We start from the raw sequence: 26520 nt of genomic DNA on the forward strand, positions 1-26520 counted from the left end.
GTACAGAGTGCCAATGTAGATAAACATGTACAGTGGCAATAAAAAATAAAAAATAAAAATCTAATATAATCCGTTATTATTATTATTATTATTGTTGTTGTTATTATTATTTATTGCTACTACTACTGTAACATATATCGGTGATTTAACAGTAAAATATTATAAATAGCAAAATCAATTTATTATTATTTGTTTGTTTGTTTATATGGGAGCGCTAATGCGCAGGTATTTCAGTTGTTTCGGGGTCTGACGGAGAGGATTAGAGAGAGGTGGAGAAGTGGGAGGAGTAGGTAGAGGAAGAGGAGGGGTGGCTAATGGAGGAAGAGGAGGGGTGGCTAATGGAGGAAGAGGAGGTGTCCTGCACAGTTGCGTCCAGAGGAGAGGAGCGGCCGCCATGTTAACCAAGAAGCCCGGAACCTCGGTCCTTCCGACGGGTGAGCATACCCTTTGTATCCGACAGAAGGCACCTGAGCCCGGCCACGGTTGAGGAGATGCCCCAGTGTTTCTCTGGCTGTCTTTAACGGCAGGTAGTGAGTGAGACACGGAGGAGCAGAGCGGGGAGGGCTGGGAGCTGTGCTAGCTAAGTGGCTCCAGTACGAGCAGCCCTCCAGGCTCGCCCTTTTCGGTCTCTGCTCATTAAATTAAGCATAAAAGCTGGGGGCTAGCTGGGCTGACAGCGGGAGAAGTGAAGGAAGGAAAATCAGCTCAGTCCGTCAGGTTTATTTTTAGCAAACAGATGAGAAGTGACAGCAGCAGCAGCAGCAGCAGCAGCTTTTCCCACAGTCTCTCCCTGCTCCGGTTATTCCTCTTCTTGCTCTCCGTCAAGCTGCCTTTGTCACCGAGCTACTCCTCGGTGTCCTGGCTCTCCTGGTGCCCTGTGTGTGATGTTAGCTTTGCTGGTTTCTGTTTTGCGTGTTTTCCGTTGCTGGGTAATTCTTGGCCTCCGGCTCCACAGACAGAAATAAATCTTCGGTCAGAGGTCAGTTGGTTTGCTCCACATTAAAGGTATGGTTTCCCCCTCCTATCACTTCCTAACATCTTATTTAAGGAGCTTGACAGCCTCACGCTGATCCTATTGGGGAGCGTTACAGCTGATATTCTGCCTTTATATTCATATAAGGATTCAGTGGCTTTGTGCTTGCATGGAAGCTTTCCATACACTCCTGGTGTCTCTGAACCATTAAAACAAGATTTATTCGCTCTCCAAAGGTTTGACGATTGTGCTTGGTTTATTTTTTTTATCATACGTTTAATTTCAATAAGTACTTTGATGGTTGGAGGCAGTTTCATTTTGCATGATGAGCCTGATTAGTATATTAGCATTGCATAAATGCTGTTAGTGTGAGGAAGTCACAGCAGAAATTACTTGTGGTATAAACAGGTTAAAGGGCGTAGCCATCCATTTGTGCGTGCACTGTTGTTTTGAAGCCTAAAGGTTGGCCATAGTGGTTATTTTGAAGCTTTATTAGCCGTAAACTCCTTTATTTACACTGATGGGCTAATTTTGGCTGGTGTATTCATAGACTTTTGGACATGTTGGATATTTGGATGGTTTGTGGTCTGCTGTTTTAAAGCCACAGCTTTGGTTTTCTCGAAACCGGATGTGGGGTAGAGCTGGGAAATTGTTAGCTTGGTTAGCTATTTGGTTAGGTCCTTTAAAGACTACGTTAAACCTTTAGGTTTATTTTAAAGGACATGACCCTATTTGGAAAAAATTTATAATATGTACAATTTACTGTCTTGTTAAATAGGGTGTTGAAAAGGCATTTAAAAAGACTAATGAGTTGTTAGCTGATGTTAGCGCTTGCTAGCATCATTATATTAAATGGTTCTAACTTTTGCTCATGGAAAATCTGTTTATATTCATATATTTTTTAAAAAGTTGGAGATGTCTATCTTGTGGTGTGAATAGATCTGTTCGGTTATTATGGGGTTTGTCAAATGTTGGGATGAGCTAGGAAGTTGTTAGCTAGCCAATGTAATTCACACTAGGGCTGTTCGATATAACGATATATATCGGATGACGATAGAAAAACGTCTATCGTTTCATTTTACGCTATCGTTTGTTTCGTGGTGTCGCAAAATAAACTGTTTACGGCAATATTTTTTCATTATTTTGATGGTCACTGTAGTGGCTATATTAATTTCCTAAAGTTCTCTCTTTCTCTTATATTTAATATAACCACACTACAGACGGACAAGCGCTTGTTTTTATGCGTTGTCGTTAGCAACAACGACGGTAAAACCACCTCGTGTCCACTTGTTTATTTTCCACATAAACCTTTCACAATAAAGCTCAAGATCCTGTTGAGACTTTTCAAAATAAACTGAATCACGTGAAAGATGCAGAGTATTTACGGATGAGAAGCAAAAAAGAGACGTCAGGTGCTAAAAAATAAACCTTAGACTCAAACGTTAGAACAGGCTTTTCCCCGCAGCACGCTGTGTAATAAATACTCACAAAGAAAACGGCGGCCGTTACAACCTATGTCTAAAAATGTATCGTTTCATGCATCAGTTAAAACACTCGACTCCAGGTACGTGACTCCCAGCTGGAAACACTTCACGCAAGTCGAGCTGCCCGACATTCACAGAATTTACAGAAAATGTTACATTTTTGTGATTTATATCGTTATCGGACGATAGATGTCTTAATATCGGGATATGAGATTTTGGTCATATCGCACAGCCCTAATTCACACTGTGATATAAAATGGTAGTCTAATCTTGGCTAGTGAAAAATGTGCCTTAAATATACACACATGGTTGTAAAAGCTAATGGTAGCCACAGGAGGGGTTACATAGGGAACTATTCAGCAACTAGCTTGGTTAACAAGGTGATAACGAGGGTTACTGGGTTTTGGAAAACAGGCTTTATGTTTTGTTTATTGAGGTTTTGGAGACTCTTGACCACTAACCATGTGACTTAACTTGTCCACCATTCTAGATGTGTGATAATTAAGGGAAGGGATCAAGTGAATAAGTCCCCAATCACTCCAGTTGTGAGGTGAAAAATGAATATAACGGTTGTGAGTAATTTGTGGAGGTTTATGGCAATCGCTGGAAAAATGATTGCTAAAGTCAGTCGCGTAGGTAGGTCCCCTGGCAACTCGCCTGTTGCTAGGGTAAAAGACATGGATTCCCGCGACTAGTGAGCAAAAAACTTGTGATTGCTGCGGTCACAGTTTCAGTGGAAATGAATTGACTTGTGTACAAATGTCATCCAGCTGCTAAAACACTGAAAAGCATTAAAGCTGAAAAGTGCGACACAAACCGCAAACGGAGGTTTACCTTTAAAGTAAAAATTACACCTTTAACTTCATTTTTACTTTTCTTTGTTTTTTGTCAGTGTTGTAAATCTAACAATTTCTACAGTCTCTCATAGTATAAGGCCTTATACATACACGCACTGTACGTACCTATGTATATCTCAATATACGTAGTGATAGAAGTAGCGATACCAAATGACAACAACATCAAGAAGAAGAAATACGAGAAGCTTTAGAAGTACCAAGGGCTCAGAGAAGAACTGGAGAAGGTGTGGAAGGTGAAGGTAGCAGTGGTCCCAGTGGTAATAGGAGCACTAGGTGCAGTGGCTCCAGCAGATCCCAAGAACAATATCAGAGATCTCTGTCCAGAAGCAGTGCTAGGAACAACTAAGATACTGTGTAGGACCCTCAAGCTCCCAGGCCTCTGGTAGAGGACCCAAGCTTGAAGGCCCCCTCTCACCACCCGCAGGGGCGAGAGGGGAATTTTTTTTTAATACACTTATATATAGGTATATATAAATAAATAATTTATAACATTAATAAGAGGTCCAAGAATGGATCCCTGTGGAACACCTGTAGTAATTTTGTTAATGTAAACTGAACGTGGTCATGATCTGCTGAATCCACTTATGGCATCTGAGGATAACATAGGGACATGTTGTACCAGGTGAAACGAGTATTTCTTGTTTTCAGGATTTCCTCTTATTAACTTGGCACAGTGGTAGTAGTTCTTGTGACTTCCTTGATTGGTGTTGGCATATATCTCATTTTGATAATAATATCAAGGTTTTGTTCTGCTGCCTGTTTCTGTTTGTTTTTAGATAAAAACCCAACTATTGTTACTGTTAAGTTGTTTTTCATAAGTTTATTTCAATCTGTGTTAACCCATCTTCACTCTAATTCTACAATAAACATATTTAAAAGAAATATCACGTGCTTCATGAAATAAATAACAGATAATTTAACCTTTTTAGGCCTCATATATCCAGCAAGGTGTATGTAAGGCGGTTGTGCCAAATTTATTTGAAGCTTGTCTTGTGGATAATGTAAGGGTGTTATGTGTAGTAGCATGAAGTATATGCTTTGCAATGTATCATACTATCTTTAGGAACTAAGACATTGCAGTTGAGTTCGATTGCACATTGCTGTATTCAGTTACAGTGATGTAAACAGAGGCAGACAGCCAGATGTAACATAGCTCTGATATTATTGCTGTCATTTGCTCACAGCCAGAGATGTGCTGTCAGTAATGAAGTTTAGACAGTGACTGATACAGAGTATAATTACTCGGTGATCACAGTCATGTTTTTGTCATTTAAACTCTCAGACTTGTAGCAAGCTTTCCCTGCTCATCCCTCATCCTTGTCTAACCACCTGCTTTATAATCAGTTCATTAGCTGCTTGAATCAGAGTCTGTTTCCTGCTGTGTGCTGGCAGTTTGTGCTGGTTTATGCACAGTTTCCAGATCTGTGTCACAGTTTCTCACTGTACACCGACAAGCACGGGGTGGATGTCGTAATGTTGACACTACGTGCTGACAAATGTCTGTTAAACTGGCTCTGCAGCAGCAGCACACGGGGTTTTAAAAGGTGCTTTTGAGAGGAGGGCGGAGTTTGCGACTGTCTCAGTTATCTGTGTCAAAGCAGATGGTGCCTGGTTATCAGAATACCCACATTCAGAGAGTTTCTGTCTTTGAAAACATCACAGCTGCTTGTTTACAAGCAGTGGTGATCATCACTCTCGCAGATAGATCGACAAACCTCATTAATGTGGGTTTTTACCAGCTGCTGCTAATTAACAGTGATTCTGAAATGGAAAAGTTTGGATGTCATCGGGCTGATTTGTTCTTGTTTTCCATTTGAATGCACTGCTACTGAAATGGTCACATTTTAATCTCTTAATTCTTGTTTCTCAACATGTGTTTTCCCAGTTTCCCCATCCTTATCTTCGTGTATCTGAGTGTGACATTTATTCAGCAGTGTCTGTGCCATAAAGTGACTAGTTTTGACTTATAAAGGGCAAAAATAGGTGAAATTGTGAAATTTCTGATATTAATATTCTTGGTGATTTTACCCAGAAATCCTGTTTAAAAGTCCAAACAGTGAAAATATGGCTAAATTTGTGGATTTAAAATAAAAAGATGTTGCTGAAAGGGAAGTGAAAAGTTAAAAAGGCGAGGCAGCCTGAATAAGTGTGATGACGGCATCCGATTTCCATAATTAAACAGAAACATGAATACCCAGCACATACCTGCCTTGTGAGCAGATAGGTAGATACTTTAGTCTAGCTCTCGGTTGAGCCGTCGCTCTTTAAAAGTCAAGTTTGGATGAATTACAGTTTGAAAAGTCTCAACATGTGTGACTGAACAGCAGCAGTATGAGTCAGTCTACATCTTCATGACTGAAACAGTTTGTTTACCCTCCTGCGTAATAATGTTAGCACACCACCAAAGGAACAGCAGCATGTGTTGATAAAAACATACAAGTAATTAATGGCTTTATTGCAATTTTCACACTTTGTAAAGCCACCCAGGTCCCGTTGGACCATTTGGGTGAGCACTTTTGGTCCCCAGGCTGCATGTTTGACACCTCTACATTAGTGGATTGCCCGACCAGAGCCCTAACAGCCAATCAGTAGCTTCAAAACTGAGGGACTTAAGGGGGGCTTCACTTTGACTCCACAGTTGTATGTTGTGCTAAATTTGGGTGTCATTAACACCTAGCCATGTGCGTCTGTCACACACATGAATTTTTTGTTATTTTTATGATACTTCACTCACTATTGTTAGAAGTAGGGAATAGTGTAGAAGTTCAACTAAATGTCAGTGAGTCATCTACAGGACCCTGTGAGGAACAGCATGCTGTGATTTTGGGAGCTTCGTAGTTTTTTTTTACCCACATCTTTTATATCTTCAGCACCTCTGCTGGCTTGTGACATTGCTGAGCGTCACAGTGCTGACTTTCCCACTCGACCGGTTGAGCAGCATGCCAAGCATGCTCGCCGACTCTCTGGCATTTCCAGTAAGGGCTCTCTTTGCTTTGTTCCGGTGTTGAGTTTGCATTCAGAGCACTGCTTTTCCACTCCGGTAGCATGCATTTGTTGGGCTCGCAGGGAGGCTGTGTGCGCCTTCCAGTACAGATCCCTGTTACACTATCAGTACGTGTTGCAGGAGGCCCTGCAGAGTTGATGAAGGGCTGAGAGCCCAGCAGGACACTGGATGGTCTGAGTTAGAGCCTGAGCTGGTCTGGAGATTTAAGCTCTGCTTTTTAATGCTTTTATTGGCTGATAATTTTATTTTTCTGACTAAAGCAAGGACTTTGAGCTTCTTTCAAATCTGTTAAGTAAAAGTTGTAGTAAAGATTAGGAGTCAGATGATTTCTGTTTTTTTTTAGGCCTGACAGACACACGGATTATTAGTAATCAGACACTGATAACAAATATACACTGGCATTCAGTATTAAATCTAATTGTCGACATTCAGAGTAAAAAAAAAAAAATGTTTGCCAAGTTTATTACAATGAACTGCAGCTAAACTAAAACGGTTTCCAAGTCAGCTTCAGAAAGTATCGCTGTACAATATCTGCTCTGAACATTTGAAAAACACTACCCATCTTATTAAAATAAAACTGATACTGAAACAAATAAAAATCCAAACTGAAACGGGCAAGCTTGAAACAGAGTTGAAAAAGCAAGAACTTAAAACAAAATGGTAAAAGAAGAAAGGACAGAATGTAATATCTCTAACTGTCAGTGTAAGCATGACTGGTCCGCATGTAGTTAAAACAGAGCCTGCGGTAACCATCAGTGCATTTTCCTCTTATGTTTCATACAGTATAATAAATGTATTTCAAGCTAGGGCTGGGCGATATGACCCAAAATTCATATCTCGATATTTTTTAGCTGGATGGCAATATACGATATATATCTTGATTTATTTTTTTTTTTTTTTAAATCCATAAAGTAAGAACAAATAGAGAGTTCTTAGTCAAAGCTGTGTCCCAGATGTCACACAGGCACTTTTATTAATATACAGCATAGATGTACATGAAAAAATTACTCAAAAATAAATTATGAGCATTTATTAAATAATAATGCTACATAAATAAAAGAAAACTGTTGTTTTTGTGCATAACAAAGAGCTCACAATTGTGCAGTCAAAATGTAAACTAAAAGACGCTGAGCATAATAACAAAGACAGATTTCACAGCAGCTCTATTCCCAAGTTCTACTGCGTGACTGACAGCCTGGAGTTTGAAATCCGCTTCATAACCAGGTCTCTGAACAGGTGCCATTTATGGTCCTTATACACACACAATACGGTAATATTCCGTTGAAGCACAGTACGTATTACTCTGCGAGGCTCCTCGGTAGCCGTAATGCTCCGACAATCCATCAAGCGGTGCAGCTCCGTAGCTTACCAAAGTCGTACTAAAACATTTGACAGATTTTCGAGCGCCGTGTACCACATAAAATCGTTTCGAGGTCAGTAAACACAACCAGAATTCATACATAAGGCACACGGGATTATAAGGGGCACTTTTGATTTTCAGAAAAATCAAAGGATTGATTTTAAGTGTGCCGTATTTTCCAAACAACACGGTAATAACGACGCCTGCTAGCATGCTCTACTAAAAATAGTGCTTTGTTGTGTATCTGACGGACGAAAGCTAAACCAGTTCCACACCACTGAAGTTGCAGCATTTTTACAAACCAGTTCTGGTTCATCCTTTTCATTTAACGATCCACTTTCGCTCTTCTCATTCTGCGTCGCCGCCATGTGCATATGTAAACATAGGCACTGCGCACGCACGTTTTACCCATATTCTATCGCGATATTTCATTTTCCTATCGTTGCCCAAAATTATACCGGTATTACCGTGAACGGTATGATATGGCCCAGCCCTATTTCCCAGTGAGGTATATTTCTGTCTGTGTACATGCTGTCATAATGTGCAGTAAGGGCTCTCTTTGCTCTGTTGTTTCTCCATGCCGCAATGCCTTGTATGCGTTTTGTTTACAGTTTTTCTCATGCCTGGTTGTTGTTGTTCTTTGCTTTTGCTCATTTCTTGTTATTTTATGAGCCAGATGTGATTAAATATGGCTGAATCTGTCACTTTTACATGATGGACTGCTTCTTCTTAGAGAAAAGTCAACGATAACAGTAGTGTTAAAGCACTTTCATTTTCCACTAAGAAATAAAATACCGTATTAAACTTTAAGCTGTTTATTGTGGCTGCCTGCTATCTTAGCCGCTAGCATGACCTTCCATTCTTGTTGTTAGCGTAGCCTTGGCCACTGTGCTCCTTTTCTCTGTTTGTGATAATGCCTTGAGCTTGTTCAAATTGCTTGTAGCAGGAGGCCGAGGGTAGCCCTGGCAGGTATTTCTTCAGGTTGGGTGTGTCTGCCGTAGGGGCTGGTCTCAGTCAGAACAGGTTGTTAAAAGTTTGAGACGCTTCAGGGACTGACGCTTCCGTCTCCACAATAAGGTGCATTCCATTTTTAGTGCAACCTTCATGCAAGTTTGCCACTACTCAAATGCTGTTGTGACTCAAACAGAGAGGATGTCATGTTTATTAGCATCTTTGGCTTCAAACAGCAGCTTCGTTCATTTACTGGAGCTTTTTCAGACTGTGGACACTTCTGCAAGGTAATTGGGTTTTACTCATGACAGGTAACGAATCATGTGGCTCTAAAGAAAGAGAGAGAAGCGGTACATCAGCACATTTTAAACCTGCCCTACTTTGCTCCCTTATTCACAAAGGGTCCAATGTTTTTCCGCTGGATATCCTTCCAGACACAGACCCAAATGGATCTGCATCAACTCCTGGGATTGAACCGGAGATCTTTTGCTTGCTATTCTGATAATTGAATGATTTGCAGTTGGTTTGGGGGTTTCCACTGCATGCTGCTGTCAGTACAGTCAGGGTTGTTGTGGTTTCCAGACAAATGTCTGTTTGCAATATTCGATAGAACTTATCTACATCTTTTTTTTCTATCCATGAATCTGCAGGGCTCTAGAGTGCGACCAATTTGGTCACAAATGCAACTGAATTTCTCAATGGTGTGACCAAAAAAATATCCTAGGTCACACCAGTGCGACCAACCGTTCGAGTAAAAAAAAAAAAAAAAAAAAGTCTCAGCAACTCTGAAAGTCTCTGTGTGGCCAACAGCAGACACCCATTGTGCCCATATGGTGGTCTAAACCAATCAGAGATGGTGAAGGGCGGAACCTCTCAAATGCCCATGTCCAATTTAAGATGTTCAGTTCGAAGCCTTTGAGTCACTTTTAATTTTGACTTGCTTTTCATTTTATATATCTTGAGATATTTTAAGTTTAAATCTCAGCTCAGTGAAGCACTTTAAGCACAAGAACTTTTTCAGCACTGTTTTTTTTGTTTTTAGTTGAGTTGAGTAAAGTTTGACTTATCTGACTGTTTGTTTTAGCTTAATGCACATTTATAATCCGGTGCACCTTATGTCTAAGGTCCAAAAAAATACTGTAACTTATCTTTCTTGTAGAAATCTGCTCCAAATAAAGAACTTTGTGTTGACAAGATTGTTAGTTAATCATTTAGAAATCAATATTGTCTGTATGGACAGCAATTTAAAAAAAACAAACAAAAAACAAACAAACAAAAAAGTGAACATGTAAAGCTGCGGTGTTAAGCGATGCGGTTGAAGAACTTGGGTGCAAAAAAGTTCTGTGGTAAAAAGTTAGTCTAGAGCCCTGATCTGACCAAAGTGTTTCTGGCTAACTGATTAAAAGTTTTTCTAATAAAATGTCATCAAATAAGCAAAAATGGCAGATTTTTTAATCCCAGTGTGACATAAAAGTTTTAGTTTTGGACTAACAAAAGTTTTCAGTTTTCTTCATCGTCCTGTGGCATGCCTTTGTGGCCTTGCCGATGTGGTTTCGCCTCACCCTCCATGTTATCCTCATTAGCGGGATTAAGTTTGGATTAGAGGCAGAGAGCAGCAGTACGGACCATCTGCCTGCTTCAACTTGCACCGACACAGGAAGTCGCCGGACGGTGGCCTGCAAGGGTCTGCAAGGGTCTTCTTTGTTTATCCATTTATTGTTTCCATGACAAGCCAGCAGAAGATTCTGATTTTCATTTCCAGCTGTTCAGAAAATATTTTAATGATCTGGAGCCTTTTGATTACAGAAATAAGCTCACAGACACGACTCAACATAGTGGGTAGGATAGCTCACTCATCAGCCATCTAAAACAGAGTTTGGGCTGTTTTTGTTGAAACCAACTTTACGTGTGAAATCTGATAAATGCTGATTTTACTTCAGAATGAGGCTTTAAAAATATTTTATCCTGACAAAGTTGAGCCTCTACAGGTGATATTTCCCAGGTAGCACATGGAAGTATCCTGGCCCACGTCCATCTGTGCTGCAGGCATTTGTGTCTATAACCTCCTGAAACACAATCTGAAGCTCACAGCGTAAAGCCCTGATTGGCTGTGCGGAGGCGAGAACAGTCAGCCGCTGAACTTCTCTTTGTTGTTTTGTTTTCATTTGTTAGTCACGTTTCCTGTGAACGACCCAAAGTGGCAGAGAAGATATGAAAACTTTGACTGTTGTCAGACACCTTTTTCCTCTAAACTCCTTTGAGTCCTGTCACCGTTTTCGGGGGTTCAGATCGGAGCTGTTTGAACTCTGCGTATAAACCCTGTGCAATCAGTATGTGGTAATGTTTGGCCTGCTCTTACTTATATCACTGGTTCCCCTTTAAAAGTGATGTGAAAGTGACTGCTTTGCTCCCTCAGAAGCGATTCTTAAGTTAACAGACTCTGCTGGTTGCTGAGTTTTGATTTCCTGCTTCTCCTTTTTCACGTCGTCACTGTGAGTCGGGCTGTGAACCATTGACAGCAGCAGAAGCTGATAAAAGTGTTGTTTAAAGTCCAACATGCTTTATCACCCAGCGGCTGTTAAACTTTTGGCTCTTCAGTTAAGATACTCGTCCGCTGTGACCTCTGACCCGTGCGTGGTGTTGCTGTCGTCATGTTGCTATTAAAAAAGGTGAAGCTGCAGAGGGAGAGGAAAAGAGGTAGGAACTGTATTGGAGATTACGAGGCTAAATTAAAACCTTCATCCTCCTTAGACTCTGTAGGACTGACTCCAGAATGAACAGGATTGCTTTGGGTCAGTCCAATCCAGGGCTATTTGAAGGCAGTTAGCAGGACAGTCAATGAGCTGTTTACATGCAGACTGGTAGCTAAGCTTTCAGCTACTTCAAGCTTTCTTATGCTGTATTTACATGGTACTGTACAGACTGCAGTGTTTCCCACAGGTTTATTTTTGGCACATGTTATGTTTGTGTATGTGTCAACACAAAGCTTTTACACATTGGTCACGTTTACATGTTTCAGTTCATCAAACTAATCTTGGACAAACATAACCCAGGTAAATACAAAATGCAGTTTTTAAATGATTATTTCGTTCATTAAGGGGAAAAATGTATCTAAAGCTAACTCATCTCATGTGAAAAAAAGTAATTACCCCCTCTAAGTCATAAATTAACTGTGATTAGTCACATGTCTGATTTCTGCCAGACCTGCTGAATCATTAAATTGCTTAAATAGAACCTGTATGATAAAGTGAAGTAACCTAAAAGATCTCAAAAAGCAACACATCATCCCAGGATCTAAAGAAATAGATACAAAAGATCTGCTGGTCTTCTGCTGCCACAGCCCATCTGCTACAAGTTTCAACATATTTTGCATTTAGAGATGCTCTTCTGCATACCTTGGTTGTAACGAGTGGTTATTTGAGTAAATACTGCTTTCCTGTTTGAACTTCAGCAGGTCATCTTGACCATGTCTATGTGCCTAAGTGCTTTGAGGTGCTGCTGTGTGATTAGCTACTTGGATAACAATTAAATAAAATTGTTAAATAAAAATAAATGTTACAAGCAGTTTACTCGCAGCAACTTAACTGCAAAAACCAGAAAAACATCATCTTTGTTACCTTGGGGCAAAGCATGAAAAGGGTTTTTGGTGCAGTGATTAGAAGGTACAGTACAAACAGGAAAAATACATGAGGTCAAAGACTACAGCGTCACAGAAAAAAGCTGTGGAGTCAGATTTCTCTTGTTCCAGGAAATAAAAAAAGAAGATTAAGAGTTAAGTTTATTCTTACAGCTCTTATCAAATGCAGATAACTTTCTTTAAAATCGAGAACTGGGGCATGTCTAAGTAGGTAAAAGGTGTACAGGTCAGGTGTACAGTGTTTTGGTGTCATAAAGCGCAGCAGATGGCGAGACATGACGACACTGGTGAAGGAGCTGATGAGGCTGGAGGTGTTGGATGAAGTCATAGTCACTGTGCCGATCGGCACAGGTCAGGCTTGGATGTTTGAAACTTACAGCGGGCTTTTTGGCTACTTATGGACATTTTGTTAAAGAAATGAGAAAATGATGAAAACTGAGCTAATCCAGATTTAAAAATAAGTAATTAAATGATGATTTTTTTTTATGACAGTTTTTGCAAGAAAAATTACAGATTAACTTTTCTTACAAAACCTGCATAAAAATCAGCAGACCTTTACATATGTGAAGCTGCGTCTGGAGAATGTTTACAGATATTGTTTAAAGATATTTAGTTATTAATTGTAGCTCCTGTGCTGCTGGAATAACTGGAGGTTTTTCCATTCTTCCCATTCTTCCACCATGGTGTGAATTCAGCTCATTTTATCTTCTTAGACAGCACAGTGCAGAGTCGGTCTAAAACATCATAAAAACCAGTTTTATTTTTCATTTTTGAGATACTGCCCGATAAAGGTTGTGTAACTCACCAGGTTTCCCATCTATGATTTTTTTTTTTTTTTTTTTTTTTTTTTTTTTTTTTTTTTTTTTTAAAAATCCTTCTTTGCTTCCTCCTAAGGCTAAAACACTCAAATTCAGAAACTTTTTTTTTGTCTGTGTGTGTGTGTCTCCAAGCGGGACTAGTTGAAACACAGTCATTGGTTTTTATGATGTAAAAGGCCTTAAAAACACACATGACAATAACAAAGCTGTCATATAATCATATTTTCTCACTCTCTTTCAGGCAAAACGGGCGAGCCGGTCTACTCTCCCGGTCACAACGGCTCTCAGGCCACGTCGCCCGCCGCCCTGCCCCCACTTCGCAACAGTAACCACCATCATTTGACGGTATGGCTGCATGCTGCTTTATCATTTATTACTTTCACTTCTTTGTCATTGTTGTGTTCAAAATAACACATGTGAAAAGCATACAGCGGATATCAGGCCCAAGTATCTGGACTTCTTCCTCTTGATCTCAGAATCTTTAAAACTTTAGGCTGCTTTAGAAGAACTTTGAGTAGTTTGCTCATTTAGGTTTAACCAAAATACACAAACTGTGTGTTGTGTGTAAATGTGCTTTGATAACATTAGTACTCCTCAAACAGTGTTTTCTTTTACCAAAATACAAATATTTTTCTTCAAACTAGGACAATTACGCTTTTCCTTCTTTTAACGTTTGAGGCCACAGTGTTGCTGCACTTCTAGTATGCACTTAATTATACAAAAGCTTTCAAAGACCCGCCTGGAAAAACAAACAGAAGAAGAAAAAGACTGAACCCTGCACGCAGCAGGCTGTCAGGGAGCGAGGGGAGAGAGCAAGCCATGCTCCGCCCTAATTGGCTTTATATGAACGCAGGTGAGACTAGGGCTGGGCAATATATCGAGATTTTTAAAAATATCGATATATTTTTATACGAGATATAAGATGTGACAATATCCTTTATATCGATATAGTCTATGTTACGTTATAATTATACTTGTGGAGCCGCAAGTTTGCCTCTCTTTCGTCCACTTTTGTCTCTACGCAACGTTACTCAGCCTCGCCTCTCTCCTTCACTGAACACAACTCCCCCTCCTCCCCCATTGCTTCACCTGCAGGCAGCGACAAGATGGACACGGCAAATCTCCGTTAACGAGTTACCGCGCATCACCCCGTGCGTGGGGCTGGACAGCTTCAACGTGTTAACGAGCTAGCCACGCTAACACCATGCAGCCCAGAGCGGCTGCACGGCCTAAAATCCTTTCATTTTCTCAAAAGTTGACAGCGTGCCTTATGTAAGAATTCTGGTTGTGCTTGATGACCGCGAACCAATTTTATGTGATACACGGCGCTCAGCAATATGTCAAAAATGTTTTAGTACGACTTTGGTAAGTTACGGAGCTGCACCGCTTGATGGATTGTCGGAGCATTACGGCTACCGAGGAGCCTCGTGGAGTAATACGTACTGTGCTTCAACATAACATTACCGTATTGTGTGTGTATAAGGACCATAAATGGCACCTGTTCAGAGACATGGTTACGAAGCGGATTTCAAACTCCAGGCTGTCAGTCACGCAGTAGAATTTGGGAACAGAGCAGCTGTGAAATCTGTCTCTTTGTTATTATGCTCAGCGTCTTTTAGTTTACATTTTGACTGCACAATTGTGAGCTCTTTGTTATGCACAAAAACAACAGTTTTCTTTTATTTATGTAGCATTATTATTTAATAAATGCTCATAATTTATTTTTGAGTAATTTTTTCATGTACATCTATGCTGTATGTTAATAAAAGTGCCTGTGTGACATCTGGGACACAGCTTTGACTAAGAACTCTTTTTGTTCTTACTTTATGGCTTTAAAAAAAAATCGAGATATATATCATATATTGCCATCCAGCTAAAAAATATCGAGATATGAATTTTGGGTCATATCGCCCAGCCCTAGGTGAGACTCAGTAGCCTGTCAGCACAGAGGATGAACCAGAGCAAAGGCAGGTTAATAATGATGATAGAGAAAGTTAAAACAAAGATGCCTAACAAGGTTTCGAACAATGATGGCAGCATGCAGAAGTCATTCAGATTGCTCTAAATGCTCTATTTTATATTTTTTTTATCTGCTCTGTGTGATGTCACGAAGAGGGAATGTCATTAATATGGTCATTTGAGTACCTCAGAGTAGTTTATATCCTCTTTTACTGTGTGTGGTTCTCCTTTTTTTTCTTCTATTCTCTTTCCGCTCCCAACAAATCAGGGTTGATTGCTACCCCTCCAACAGTGTCTTCCTGTTAAAAGGGCGTTCTTCCTTTCTGCCATCACCAAGTGCTTGCTCACAGGCAGTCACCTGACCATTGGGATTCTTTACCTTACAATACACCTGGAAATTAAAATTGAGCAGTCTACTGAGCTGAATAGAAGCTCCACTCTCCTCTTGCTGTTCAGATCATCTGTTTGTGGGAGGCAGCCAATCAGGAGATTAAAGGAAATGGATGAACTACACCAACGCCTACTTTAAAATAAATAACTGTGAAGCTGTTACCAAGAAGAACGTGAATCTGATCCAGTTTAATTATAAACATTCAGTCTGCTAGTGTGTCTCAGGTTCATGGTTTCATTCTGATAGTCATCAGCAGGTGAATAACAGAAAAAGTGATGAACAGATTAGCGGCAGACATTCTGCTCAGACCTTTGTGGTCAGCAGCTTTGTGCAGGTCGTGATTATTGAGTTTGATTCAGATTCTGCAGCTCGGGGTTTTGTCCCGTTCATCTCTGCTCATCGTTGGCAGAAATAAGCTGGTGAAATCATCTCTGTCGGTGTTCGCGTGTTAGCGTGCTTTTAGCGCCAAGAAGCAGCACTTCTGTGCACCAGCCTGCTGTAGCCACATGGCTAATAATAGCTTCCTGTGCCAGGATGCTTTAAACAGCTAAATGGTTTATAGGCTGGTGTGAAGGACGCACACACAAGACTAATGCTATAAAAGAAATAATGCATCATTTATTTGCTCTGTTTATTTTATCACCACTTTTGTACGCGATAACAACGTCAGTGGAATCTCTTACCATACGTTAAATTTGATGTCCAGGATGGCAAATCAGAGGCTTCTTATCACTTGGAAAAAGACACGTTTAATCGAGGAGCAAATATTCATTGTCTGAAATTGATCTTCCAGGCTCGAGTAATTTACCTGCAGTAGCTAAAGCTGTTACTGATCTCTGAAAACACTTATTTCACATCCACATTTAGACCAAACTTTATTTTGTGCACTCTGAGGGCTTTATCAAGCTCACATCCACACCTACATTCAATCAGCAATCTCCAGTTTATTTAACACACGATAATGGTCACAGTGGTGCCATCTACTTTGTTTATGATTCACGGTTGTCACCAGGACGTTGGTCAGCAGAGCTGTGCAGTGCTTGTAAAAGCTGCTTTGATTACATACAGTTAATATTAACCAGCAAAGCGATACCAAACTATAGTTAAGGTCATGTGACATTATCATAGCTAACTAAACCTGAAAAGTCTAAGTATGGTTAAATGTTTTGGTTCACTAAAATAAAAATATGATAAAGAGTACTTACTGAACTAAACTAAAAATATGTAGTAAAAATTTTGTCGTGTACTTTGTCAAATTGGTTAACACAAACAACCTCCATCCTCTACGTGACATTGTGCAAGTGTGTTTTATTGTTATACCAACAATGAAACCATAAAAAATAATAATAACCAGCTCTGAAACTGATAAGAATAAAACTCAAAATATTTTCTTTTTACTTACTAAAAAAATCAAAACAATTTTTTTTTTTTTTTAACCTAACCTATGTCTGAGCTAAAGATTGCAGATGATCGTTGGCGTTTTTATTTATTTCTTTGTTTATTTATTTGCACATGCTACTGCTCAATCTGGACATCTGCAGGCTTTTACATACTAAAAAAGTTTAAATTCAAAACGGTTGACATGTAATTCAATTTTTTTTAAAAAGTATGCACAGAGGTAATGATTCATTCATTCTCCTAAATCTTTTCAAATTATCCGATTTCACACTGATTCTGCATTTCAAATGAACGTGATGTTGTATTCACTCATTCTTAAGGGTAAGATGTACTTCATCCCCAAAACTGTGAAACTGTTTCATGACAGCAAGATCATGTAAACACAGCCTGTGACAGCAGAGCTTAGTGAATTAAAGTAGAAGATAAAATAAAACATACCATATTTTCCGCACTATAAGGCGCACTTAAAATCCTTTAATTTTCTCAAAAATCGACAGTGCGCCTTATAATCCGGTGCGCCTTATGTATGAATTCTGGTTGTGCTTACTGACCTCAAACTGATTTTATGTTGTACACGGCGCTCAAAAATCTGTCAAATTTTTTTAGTATAACTTTGGTAAGCTACGAAGCTGCACCGCTTGATAAATTGTGGGAACATTAAGGCCACCGTAGTCAGGAGCCTTGAGGAGTAATCTGGGTTCAAAACTCCTTCCGCTTCAGGTCCAAAACAATGCGGCATCACTGAGAGTTAAAAACTGTCTAAATTCTTTCATCTTTAATGAAATGATCAGCGTTGCTGCTTTAACAGGCGTAACAATTAAGTTTAACATCCAGGCATCCATGAAAACAGAATTTATGAAATTTAACGGAGTTAGAAGTTAGCAGGGATTTAGCTTGCTAGTTTCCACCTTAACATGATATAGCATGTTCTGACTGAGGAATTTCTGAAAAAAAATTAAAACATACAGCTCTGCTATCACTTCTGCCATAAATGAAGACAGGAAACTAAACAGCAGTGACTTTTGTAGGTTTACTGAAGTTGGACTAGCTGGTATATAATGATGTGCGACGTCAGCGGTCCCCAACCCCCGGGCCTCGGACCCGCATTGTATATGCTGAGCTCTAAATAAAATTAGAGCTCAGCATATACAAATTTTAATATACTGCAATAAAATTCTTAATGAGTGCAACCTAATGACAAGTGAACCCCGGAAGAAATAAAGTCTTATATTGGGGCAAATTCTTTAATCACATTTGACTGATAATTCTGTACGGGCAGTTTTTATGTCTCAGTAACGATTGAAATGAACAGAAATTTTGATTATTTTTCAAAATAACTGCCTGAATATGTACCTGGAAACGTTTCAAGATGGGTGTCCAGTGGCTAAACTTTCACCTGAAAGAACTCATTTCCCAGCCCTCTTATATAAAACCATTTAAAAACATAGAAATGTTACACTTAGCTTTTTTATGTATGTTTAATAATTTAAAAAAAATCTGCAGATTAATGAATAATGGAAATCATTTTCTGGGCCACAGTGAAAGAATGAAGCACCATTTGGCTGACTGAGTTGAGGTGTAGTCAGGTTAGGGAGGAGTCAGCAGAGCCAGATCTTATATATCACTGTAGCTGCTGACACACTCACACAAACGGTTTGTGTGAGTGTTTCATCTCCTGATTGTCATCCTCATGTTTGTGCCACCGTGTCCTCAGCTGCCGGGTTACAAGAACACACACTTACTGTGTTTTTGTGTTAAGCACCGGGTCTTTGAACCAAGCTGCTCTGCCGTGTGTGTGTGTGTGTGTGTGTGTGTGTGTGTGTGTGTGTGTGAGAAAGCACCTCTGTTATCTGAAAGGACCCAGGTGTGCTGGTCACCACAGCAACGGGGAGTGACTCAGTGAGCGGGAAACAAAGGGAGACAATGAGCCGGAGCCGCCTGTTAATCAGAGGGGGATAATTTCCCTGACACAGTTCATCTTCCCGGGAATCGTTTTTGTCTAATTCACTCATTTGTGGGTGTTAATTATCCACGTTTCTCTGAGAGCGCATGTCCAGGTCCATATTTAGATGACACGCATCAGAAAGCGAATCATTAAAAGGAGAAAAATAAAGTCCCAGAATGTATTAAACTCAAACCAAAGACATAAGTGTTTATAAAGTGGCCACCTGCTCGTTACTGCTGTTAAATAAACCTCTGTTTCCTCGGCTCAACTTGCAGAGGACTCACTCTTATTTTTAGCCAATATTTCCCTCTGTTTTCTGTCAGGGAGGCTCTAAAGTTGCGATGTCGGACGCCGTCCAGCTGTCATCGCAGTCGCAGGGCCACGTCACTCAGCTCTATGAGGAGAACACCAACAAGCGCCCGGTGCTGACCTCCCAGCCCAATGGGCTGGCTCCAATCAGCTCGTCCCGACCGGGTTTGCCGCTGCCAGACCGGCAGACCTCGGCGTCAGAGCCTGCCCACCACCACCGCCAGAGCAGCGCAGCCTCAAACAAGTCGACGGACAACAAGCCGAAGGTCAACCCCATGACCCCGGAGCAGGCCATGAAGCAGTTCATGTCCAAAATTTCGTCATTCGAGCACCACGAGGTGTTCAGCTACCCCGAGGGTGAGCATCCCTGACCACTCCGCCTTCAAATGGTCATTCCAATTGATTAGATGTCGGGTGCATTGGCAGGAGAGAACCACTAATAACTGATCAATCATCTGCTTCCTCCTCAGTGTATTTTGTTGGCCAGAATGCCAAGAAGAGGCAGGGGGTCATCGGTGGAGCCAACAACGGGGGCTATGACGATGATCAGGGGTCTTACATCCACGTACCACATGACCACATCGCATATCGCTACGAAGTCTTGAAGGTCATCGGCAAGGGCAGCTTTGGACAGGTACGATTGCTGACACCCCCCCCTTTCTTTTTTCTTTTCTTTTTTTTTTTTTAATTTCCCTTTTTAGTCTGAATTTTTTAGCCTTTTTTCTTTTTCTTTTTTTAGATTATTTTTGTTGACTTTTTATTAAATTCTGTTTGTGGTAATGTTTAGTTCCTGACTGTTTAAGAGTGATGACAAGTTTTAGCGTCTTTGCAGTAATAATTTATAACCTTAATGCCTGCTGAAGTTTCCAGATGATGTTGTAGTTTGTAGTAAAGACAGTAGAGATGGTCATTACACAGCTTAGCAGCTGAGCTTTGTTTGGTGAAACATGTCTCATTATAAAGGAAAGCTGCAACAAAAGGAGTTTTTAGTCATCAGGTTGAGTCTTCATGTTTAATTTTAGGATAAAAAATTTTTTTTTAATAGAGAAATAGCAGTTGTAGAATAGAACCAGGAAAACCATGAATTTAAAAAATATCTTTGCATACTCTTCTATTTTGAGACTTTAGTTGGTGGGTTTTTTTTTTTATTATTATTATTTATTTATTTATTTTTTTTTTTTTGACACCAAGAATATCTGATCTAAGATTAATGACGGCGTGATGCTCTTCCTTTTCCTCCTGCAGGTGGTGAAGGCCTTCGACCACAAGACTCAGACCCACGTGGCTCTGAAGATGGTCCGCAACGAGAAGCGCTTCCACCGGCAGGCGGCAGAGGAGATCCGCATCCTGGAGCACCTGAAGAAGCAGGACAAGGATTCGAGCATGAACGTCATCCACATGCTGGAGAACTTCACCTTTCGAAACCACATCTGCATGACCTTCGAGCTCCTCAGCATGAACCTGTACGAGCTCATCAAGAAGAACAAGTTTCAGGGCTTCAGCCTCCCGCTGGTCAGGAAGTTTGCCCACTCCATCCTGCAGTGTCTGGATGCGCTGCACAAGAACCGCATCATCCACTGCGATCTCAAGCCCGAGAACATTTTACTGAAACAGCAGGGACGCAGCGGCATCAAGGTCAGCAGCTGTAAACGAATCCGAGGAAAACCCCCTTTCTTCACTTCACAGACCCTTCAAGCTGCTTCTCTCTCTCTCTCCCCAGGTCATAGACTTTGGTTCCAGCTGTTATGAACATCAGAGGGTTTACACCTACATCCAGTCCAGGTTCTACAGAGCACCGGAGGTTATTCTGGGTAAGAAAAACACTGAGAAAACTGGGAGCGTTTCCTTTTCTGTATGGAAGACAGTAAGTGCCAAAATGAACTGGCACATTATAAATTACTCAAGGAATAAAAAGCCATTAAATAAAAAATAATATTAAAAATATAGAAGAAGACTGAATTTAGGTTTCAAACATTTTAAATACATAGTAATAAAATATATATAAAATTACTTGTATTTGATTTTTTAACTTGTCATCATTTTTGTTGAGCTCTGACAGCAGAGCGTTTTATTTTCACTTTTAAGATAATATACAGAATAAAAGCTTGTTGTTCTGACTTTAAATAAGAACCAACCAGCGATTTAAAAATACAAACAAACATTTCTCTTTAAAATTAATCAGCGTCAGGTTATCTTTGCAATTTAATAATAGATATAGTCATTATTACTTGCGTTCTACTGATGTTTCAGGAAACTCTTGAGTAAAGCAGTTCATCACAGGAAACCGTCTTTGGACTTCCTGAACGTGACTGCTTTACTTTCTGTTTGACCGACTAGCCAATAATGACACAGGCTGGATTTGATGGTGACCCTCTTTCCTCTCTTCCAGGCTCCAGGTATGGGATGCCCATCGACATGTGGTCTCTGGGCTGTATCCTTGCCGAGCTGCTCACCGGTTACCCCCTGCTGCCGGGTGAAGATGAGGCTGACCAGCTTGCCTGCATCATCGAACTCCTGGGAATGCCCAGTCAGAAGCTCCTTGACGGCTCCAAGAGAGCGAAAAACTTTGTGTCATCTAAAGGCTACCCACGGTACTGCACCGTGACCACGCTACCTGACGGCACCACAGTGCTGAACAGCGGGCGCTCGCGGCGGGGAAAAATGCGCGGCCCCCCGGGCAGTAAGGACTGGAGCACGGCGCTGAAGGGCTGCGATGACGCGCACTTCATCGACTTCCTCAAACAGTGTCTAGAGTGGGACCCGGCACTCAGGATCACTCCCAATCATGCGCTTCGGCACCCGTGGCTGAGGAGGCGGCTTCCAAAGCCTCCGTCAGGAACCACAGCAGGAGAAAAGACCTCATCGTCCAAACGTGGCACGACCACCACTGATGGCGCCATCACCTCCATCTCAAAACTCACCACCACCTCAACCACCACGTCGTCCTCCTCAAAAACCAGGACTAACTTAGCAGCTATTACGGACGCCAACGGAAACATCCAGCCGAGGACAGTGCTGCCCAAACTGGTCAGCTGAGAGTGAATGCACCCCACTCGCTGCGGGGAGGACGGCAAACCAGCCAGAACTGAATAAAATGGTTTCGTCCAGTTCGACAAACGTTTGGTTTTTCAGCGTTGTTGGGGTGCGTTCAGAATAAACACGACATGGAAATGAGCGGATTGGCTATTCCGCTGCACAAAACTCAATTAGATGAACTTGCTTGCGTTCAGGAACGCCTCAAATCCTCAGTTTTACATTTTGAGCAGCAAGACACGAAGTGACTGCACTTTGTTTGGACCCGACTGCGGCGCCACTCAGACAATCAGAACTCACTATACCGCTCTGTAGCTCCAAACTCAAACACATCAACAACATGGTGCTGACGGGGGAACAAGGCTGTTTTTAAAGTGTTTTTAGTACAGAATCTTTTTAGCTGGTTTGATTAATCAATTTAATAACTTCAGTCTTACAAGGTTATATCCAAACACAAGGCCCTACAATGAAGGAGGTTTATGTGGTTAACTGACAGTTAAGTTTGATATATCCTTTTAATTCTAAAGGTATAGTTGTGCAGTGATTAGCTTTCTAGTCTTTGTTTTATGTCAGAGTGAAAAAACGTTTGGTTTCAGTTAGGGGTAGATTGGTGGTGTTTGTTAAAAGCCTAGCAGAACCACCTCCCTGCTAGGTGGCTAACTTTGTTAGTTAGCTTTTGTTTTACAGCGTAGCTAGCCTTTTTTTACCGTGCTAGCATAGTGCCTGTCAGCTGGCTAACTGCTAGCTGGCACTGGTTGTTGTTAGACAGCTACATGTTTCTTACCTGTCCCTTTGCTGGCTAGGGTTAGCTTAGCGAACTTTAAATCTGTCAGCTAGCTATAGCTGGCTCCATGTTTGCCTTTTTTGGCAGTCTGGCAGCTAGCCTTAGCCTGTTTTTAGCCATAGCTCGTTAGCTCTTCACTGCCCAGCCTTACGAAGCACAGACAGAATGAAATTTTTTTTTAATATCTACACTTTGTTTTTTGATGGGGATAAAATAATGCCTGAAAAGAAGAATGTTTGAAGTAAACAAGCACCAGTTTTTTCCTTTTGTAATGAATCAAAACTGAGCACTGAGGGCACGAAATGGGGTTTGAGGGATTACCACAGAGGAGCTGGTTTAATAGTCACGTTATAAACTTTAAATCAAAGACCATGGATTAAAAAAAAATAGATTTAATGTTGTAAACCAAAGGGGACAGTGAAGAATTTTCTTAAATAGCCATTTTAAATAGTATTTAATAATAATTTGTTATTGTACAAAGAAAATAAAAGATGATTGTTAACCGTTAAGCGGTAGACGTTTCACCTGAGCCCAGAAAAAAAAGTTCTAATCGAAAATTAACTTGTACACAAATCCTCATGAGCAACAAAATGGGTGTGAGCAACTTTATTTGATTTTCAGAATACTATAGGTTTACTGAGCTCCATTGGTTTTTCTCAAATTATGGCAAGGTTGTTTCAAATCACAGCCTTTAGAGCCATTTGGAGCATGATATGTAGTGAATACCCTTTGTTTAAAAATGGAACAAAGAGAATATTTAAGGAGCATCTACATCGGGATGGATCGAGCAATAACGCCTAAAGTTCAACTTTTTTTTTTTTTTTTACTTGCGACAGTCAGTGAGTGATTAAAGGTGAATACCAATGGGACCTAAGCATGGTGAGCCACTGCGTCTGGCCCTGAATGACGTGGTAAAATTACAGATCAATTTAGATGATTATTGATTATATAGATCTAAAAAGAAGTACATTTGTTGATACGTGGATCAGAGTTCATTATTGAAAAAATTATAATGGGACGGGAAATGATTTTTATTTATTTGCGACACGTTAATATTTATTAATCTAATCTATGTACTACGTGCAGTTTATACTGTATACTTGAATGTGTGTGTGCTAGTTGTATGTACTAGTGCGTGTATGCGCGTTCGCAGTATAAAGGTTTTTTTTTGTTTTTGTTTTTTTTTTTAAAGCTTGTTCCCTCAACCCTGCATACACACACACACACACACACACACACACACACAGCTGTATCTGAACGCACTCTAAAACTTAGGAGGATGACGACTAGGAGAAAAGCTGGCCCACAGTTGGCCGTGTGTGCCATCGGCCTGGTGATGTAATGTAGCACGCAGGAAGCGGACGATGATGCCGCGATGCTCAGAAGGAACAAAAACACACAGACACTACCTGCTCCACCCATCTCAGGGGAAGCTTTGCCCCCCTTCTGGAGGAGGAAGAGGAGGATAAAGACGGGGGGTCCTCTCTGATGTTTGTTTTTTCCGAGGACTTGATTGGTTTAGTTTTTGTTTGTTTGTTTGTTTAATTCAGTGAGATGAAGTGCAGAGAGTCGTAACTGTGTGCCTTCAGTATCTCATTGCCATGTCACACCCACCGCTCACACACACACACACATATTCTTAAAGAGGTGATGTCATGGCATCAACAACAAAAATGAACAACAAAACCTCCCAGGAAGTCTGTCAGCAACCTTTGGTGACACTCACACCAGCATGGTGACATTTAATGGCTTAGCCTGGAAGCTGATCAGTTCCTGTTTTTTTTTTTTTGTTTTTTTTTTGTTTGTTTTGTTTTTTTCAGTAAAGCCCAAAGACACCTTGTGAACCCATGTGACCTTTGACCTCTAAACCCCAGCTTGTCTTCACTGATCTGATACAATGGTTTTGTGGTCAGTGGAGACTCAAACACACGTCTTTAGCACAGTTTACAGAGCAAACAATAGTGCAGCAGAAAGCTCAAACTCTGGATACAAACACCAAAACGTCCACATTTGACCCTGTGGAGGTGTTCTTGTGAAAAATCAGTCCGGCTTTCATTTCCATCTAGGAAAACAGCTGTTTTGCTCAAATCTCAAGCCCTGGATACATTTTAGAGGTTTTACTCTTGATTCTTACCGGTAATTCTTTTGACTGTAAGCAAGTCAGATTTATAGCTTTCTGAATAGTCACTCTGAGTCTTGACCCACTATAAATGGCAAACTTCCTGCCATAGGTGAGACCATATGGGGCCTGGAGTTGTGAATGAATCAAAAAACTATGTACTAATCCTAAATGAGTACACGTGCCACCATATTTCAGTACTTGTATCCACCTGTGAATGGTTCTCCTGTTATTGCTATCTGCTGCATTACAGAACATGCCAACTTACCAGCCAAAGTAGCTTTAAGCTGACCTGTACCGACATCCACAGGTGTGTTTGTGTGTATGTGTGTGTGATAAGATGATTTTTTTGAGGGGGGGCAGGGGGTGTATAACATGGCTGCACAATGTATAGACACATATCAGCCCACTGTCGCCATGTGTCCCCGTGGTACAGACCGGTGACACCTGCTGACGATAGGGCTAAGCTAACACTAGCCGTTCGACTGCTAGCGCCCGGCCGCTAGCTGCTGCACTGACGTTTGTTTTCTTTGCAGTGATGCTAACACTAGCCTACTGCTAAATAAATGCTGGTAGCACGTTTTTACCTGCTAGCGTTGAGCTCTGCACAGAAGTTGCTTGTGCAAGCTGTTAGCATTAGCATTAATGTGGTTTTAAAGGTGTGGGGTTTTTTTTAATTTTAAATATTTGTACCTCAGATCGCTCAGTTATTATTATTATTATTATTATTATTATTATTATTATTATTATTATTATTATAACCGCTGTCAATGTTGTGACTAACACCCAGGGCATTTGGTTGACTCTACCAAAGTGCATTCCTTTACAAAGCTAGCTCAGAGCTAGCTGCTCAGATAGACACGCAGGTAGGTAGACAGGAAGTATGAAAGAATGCAAAGGGAAAGTGGACAGAAAGGCAATCGAGTGAGAAGCAGCCGTTGTCATTGAGATCAAAAGAGCATGAATTGCAATGTTTTGTTTGGTTTTTATTTTGTTGTCTGGCTGCAGTCACACTCATGATGTTTGATTTAAATAACCTCCAGTAGCATTCAGTTGGGTGTTTTGTTTGATTTTTTTTTTTTTTTTTTTTTTTTTTTTTTTTTTTTTTGGGGGGGACAGCAACTATAGCCTGGCTATCTTGCTAGCTCAATGCTTCACTAGCCAGTTAATGTACAATCCCATTAGCCATTTAGGTTCTCTTCGGGAGTCTTTCCAGCCAGAGGTTAGCGGCTGATAGCGTGAAGCTGCGCTGTATTTCTGTGATATTTGCCAGCTGGTTTTTATTGTGGATTTTATCTGTAAATAATGTGCAAAGTGTTTGAATAATACAGTTTTTTTGGGGGGGGGATTAAATGCGCTGATGTGCCACGCCGCGGCCAGTTTTACAACGTACTGTATGTACTGTACAGAACACAGAAGTTGACTTTTCTAGTGAGCCTTTGTTAAATTTTATTGTGGTGCAAGAAAAGGATTATTAATAAAACAGTTTTATTGTTCA

General features: G+C 40.6%; 1 protein-coding gene across 3 annotated transcripts; it reads left to right on the plus strand.

Annotated features, from left to right (window-relative positions):
- The first annotated feature begins 261 nt into the window (after window positions 1-261).
- dyrk2 (dual-specificity tyrosine-(Y)-phosphorylation regulated kinase 2) lies at window positions 262-26520 on the plus strand. Of its 3 annotated transcripts, none has more exons than XM_005475802.4 (7): window positions 262-434; window positions 13326-13429; window positions 19101-19443; window positions 19557-19720; window positions 20332-20721; window positions 20807-20897; window positions 21476-26520. In XM_005475802.4, exons 1-7 carry the CDS (start codon window positions 395-397, stop codon window positions 22120-22122), a joined length of 1779 nt encoding a protein of 592 aa, XP_005475859.1. In that variant the 5' UTR covers window positions 262-394; the 3' UTR covers window positions 22123-26520. The 3 variants fall into 3 exon arrangements, with proteins under 3 accessions (XP_005475859.1, XP_025755455.1, XP_025755454.1); XM_025899670.1 differs by lacking the exon at window positions 262-434 and adding an exon at window positions 460-979; XM_025899669.1 differs by lacking the exon at window positions 262-434 and adding an exon at window positions 984-1005.

This window comes from Oreochromis niloticus, linkage group LG17 (genome assembly GCF_001858045.2).
Source record: "Oreochromis niloticus isolate F11D_XX linkage group LG17, O_niloticus_UMD_NMBU, whole genome shotgun sequence".
In the NCBI taxonomy this organism is placed as follows: Eukaryota; Metazoa; Chordata; class Actinopteri; order Cichliformes; family Cichlidae; genus Oreochromis; species Oreochromis niloticus.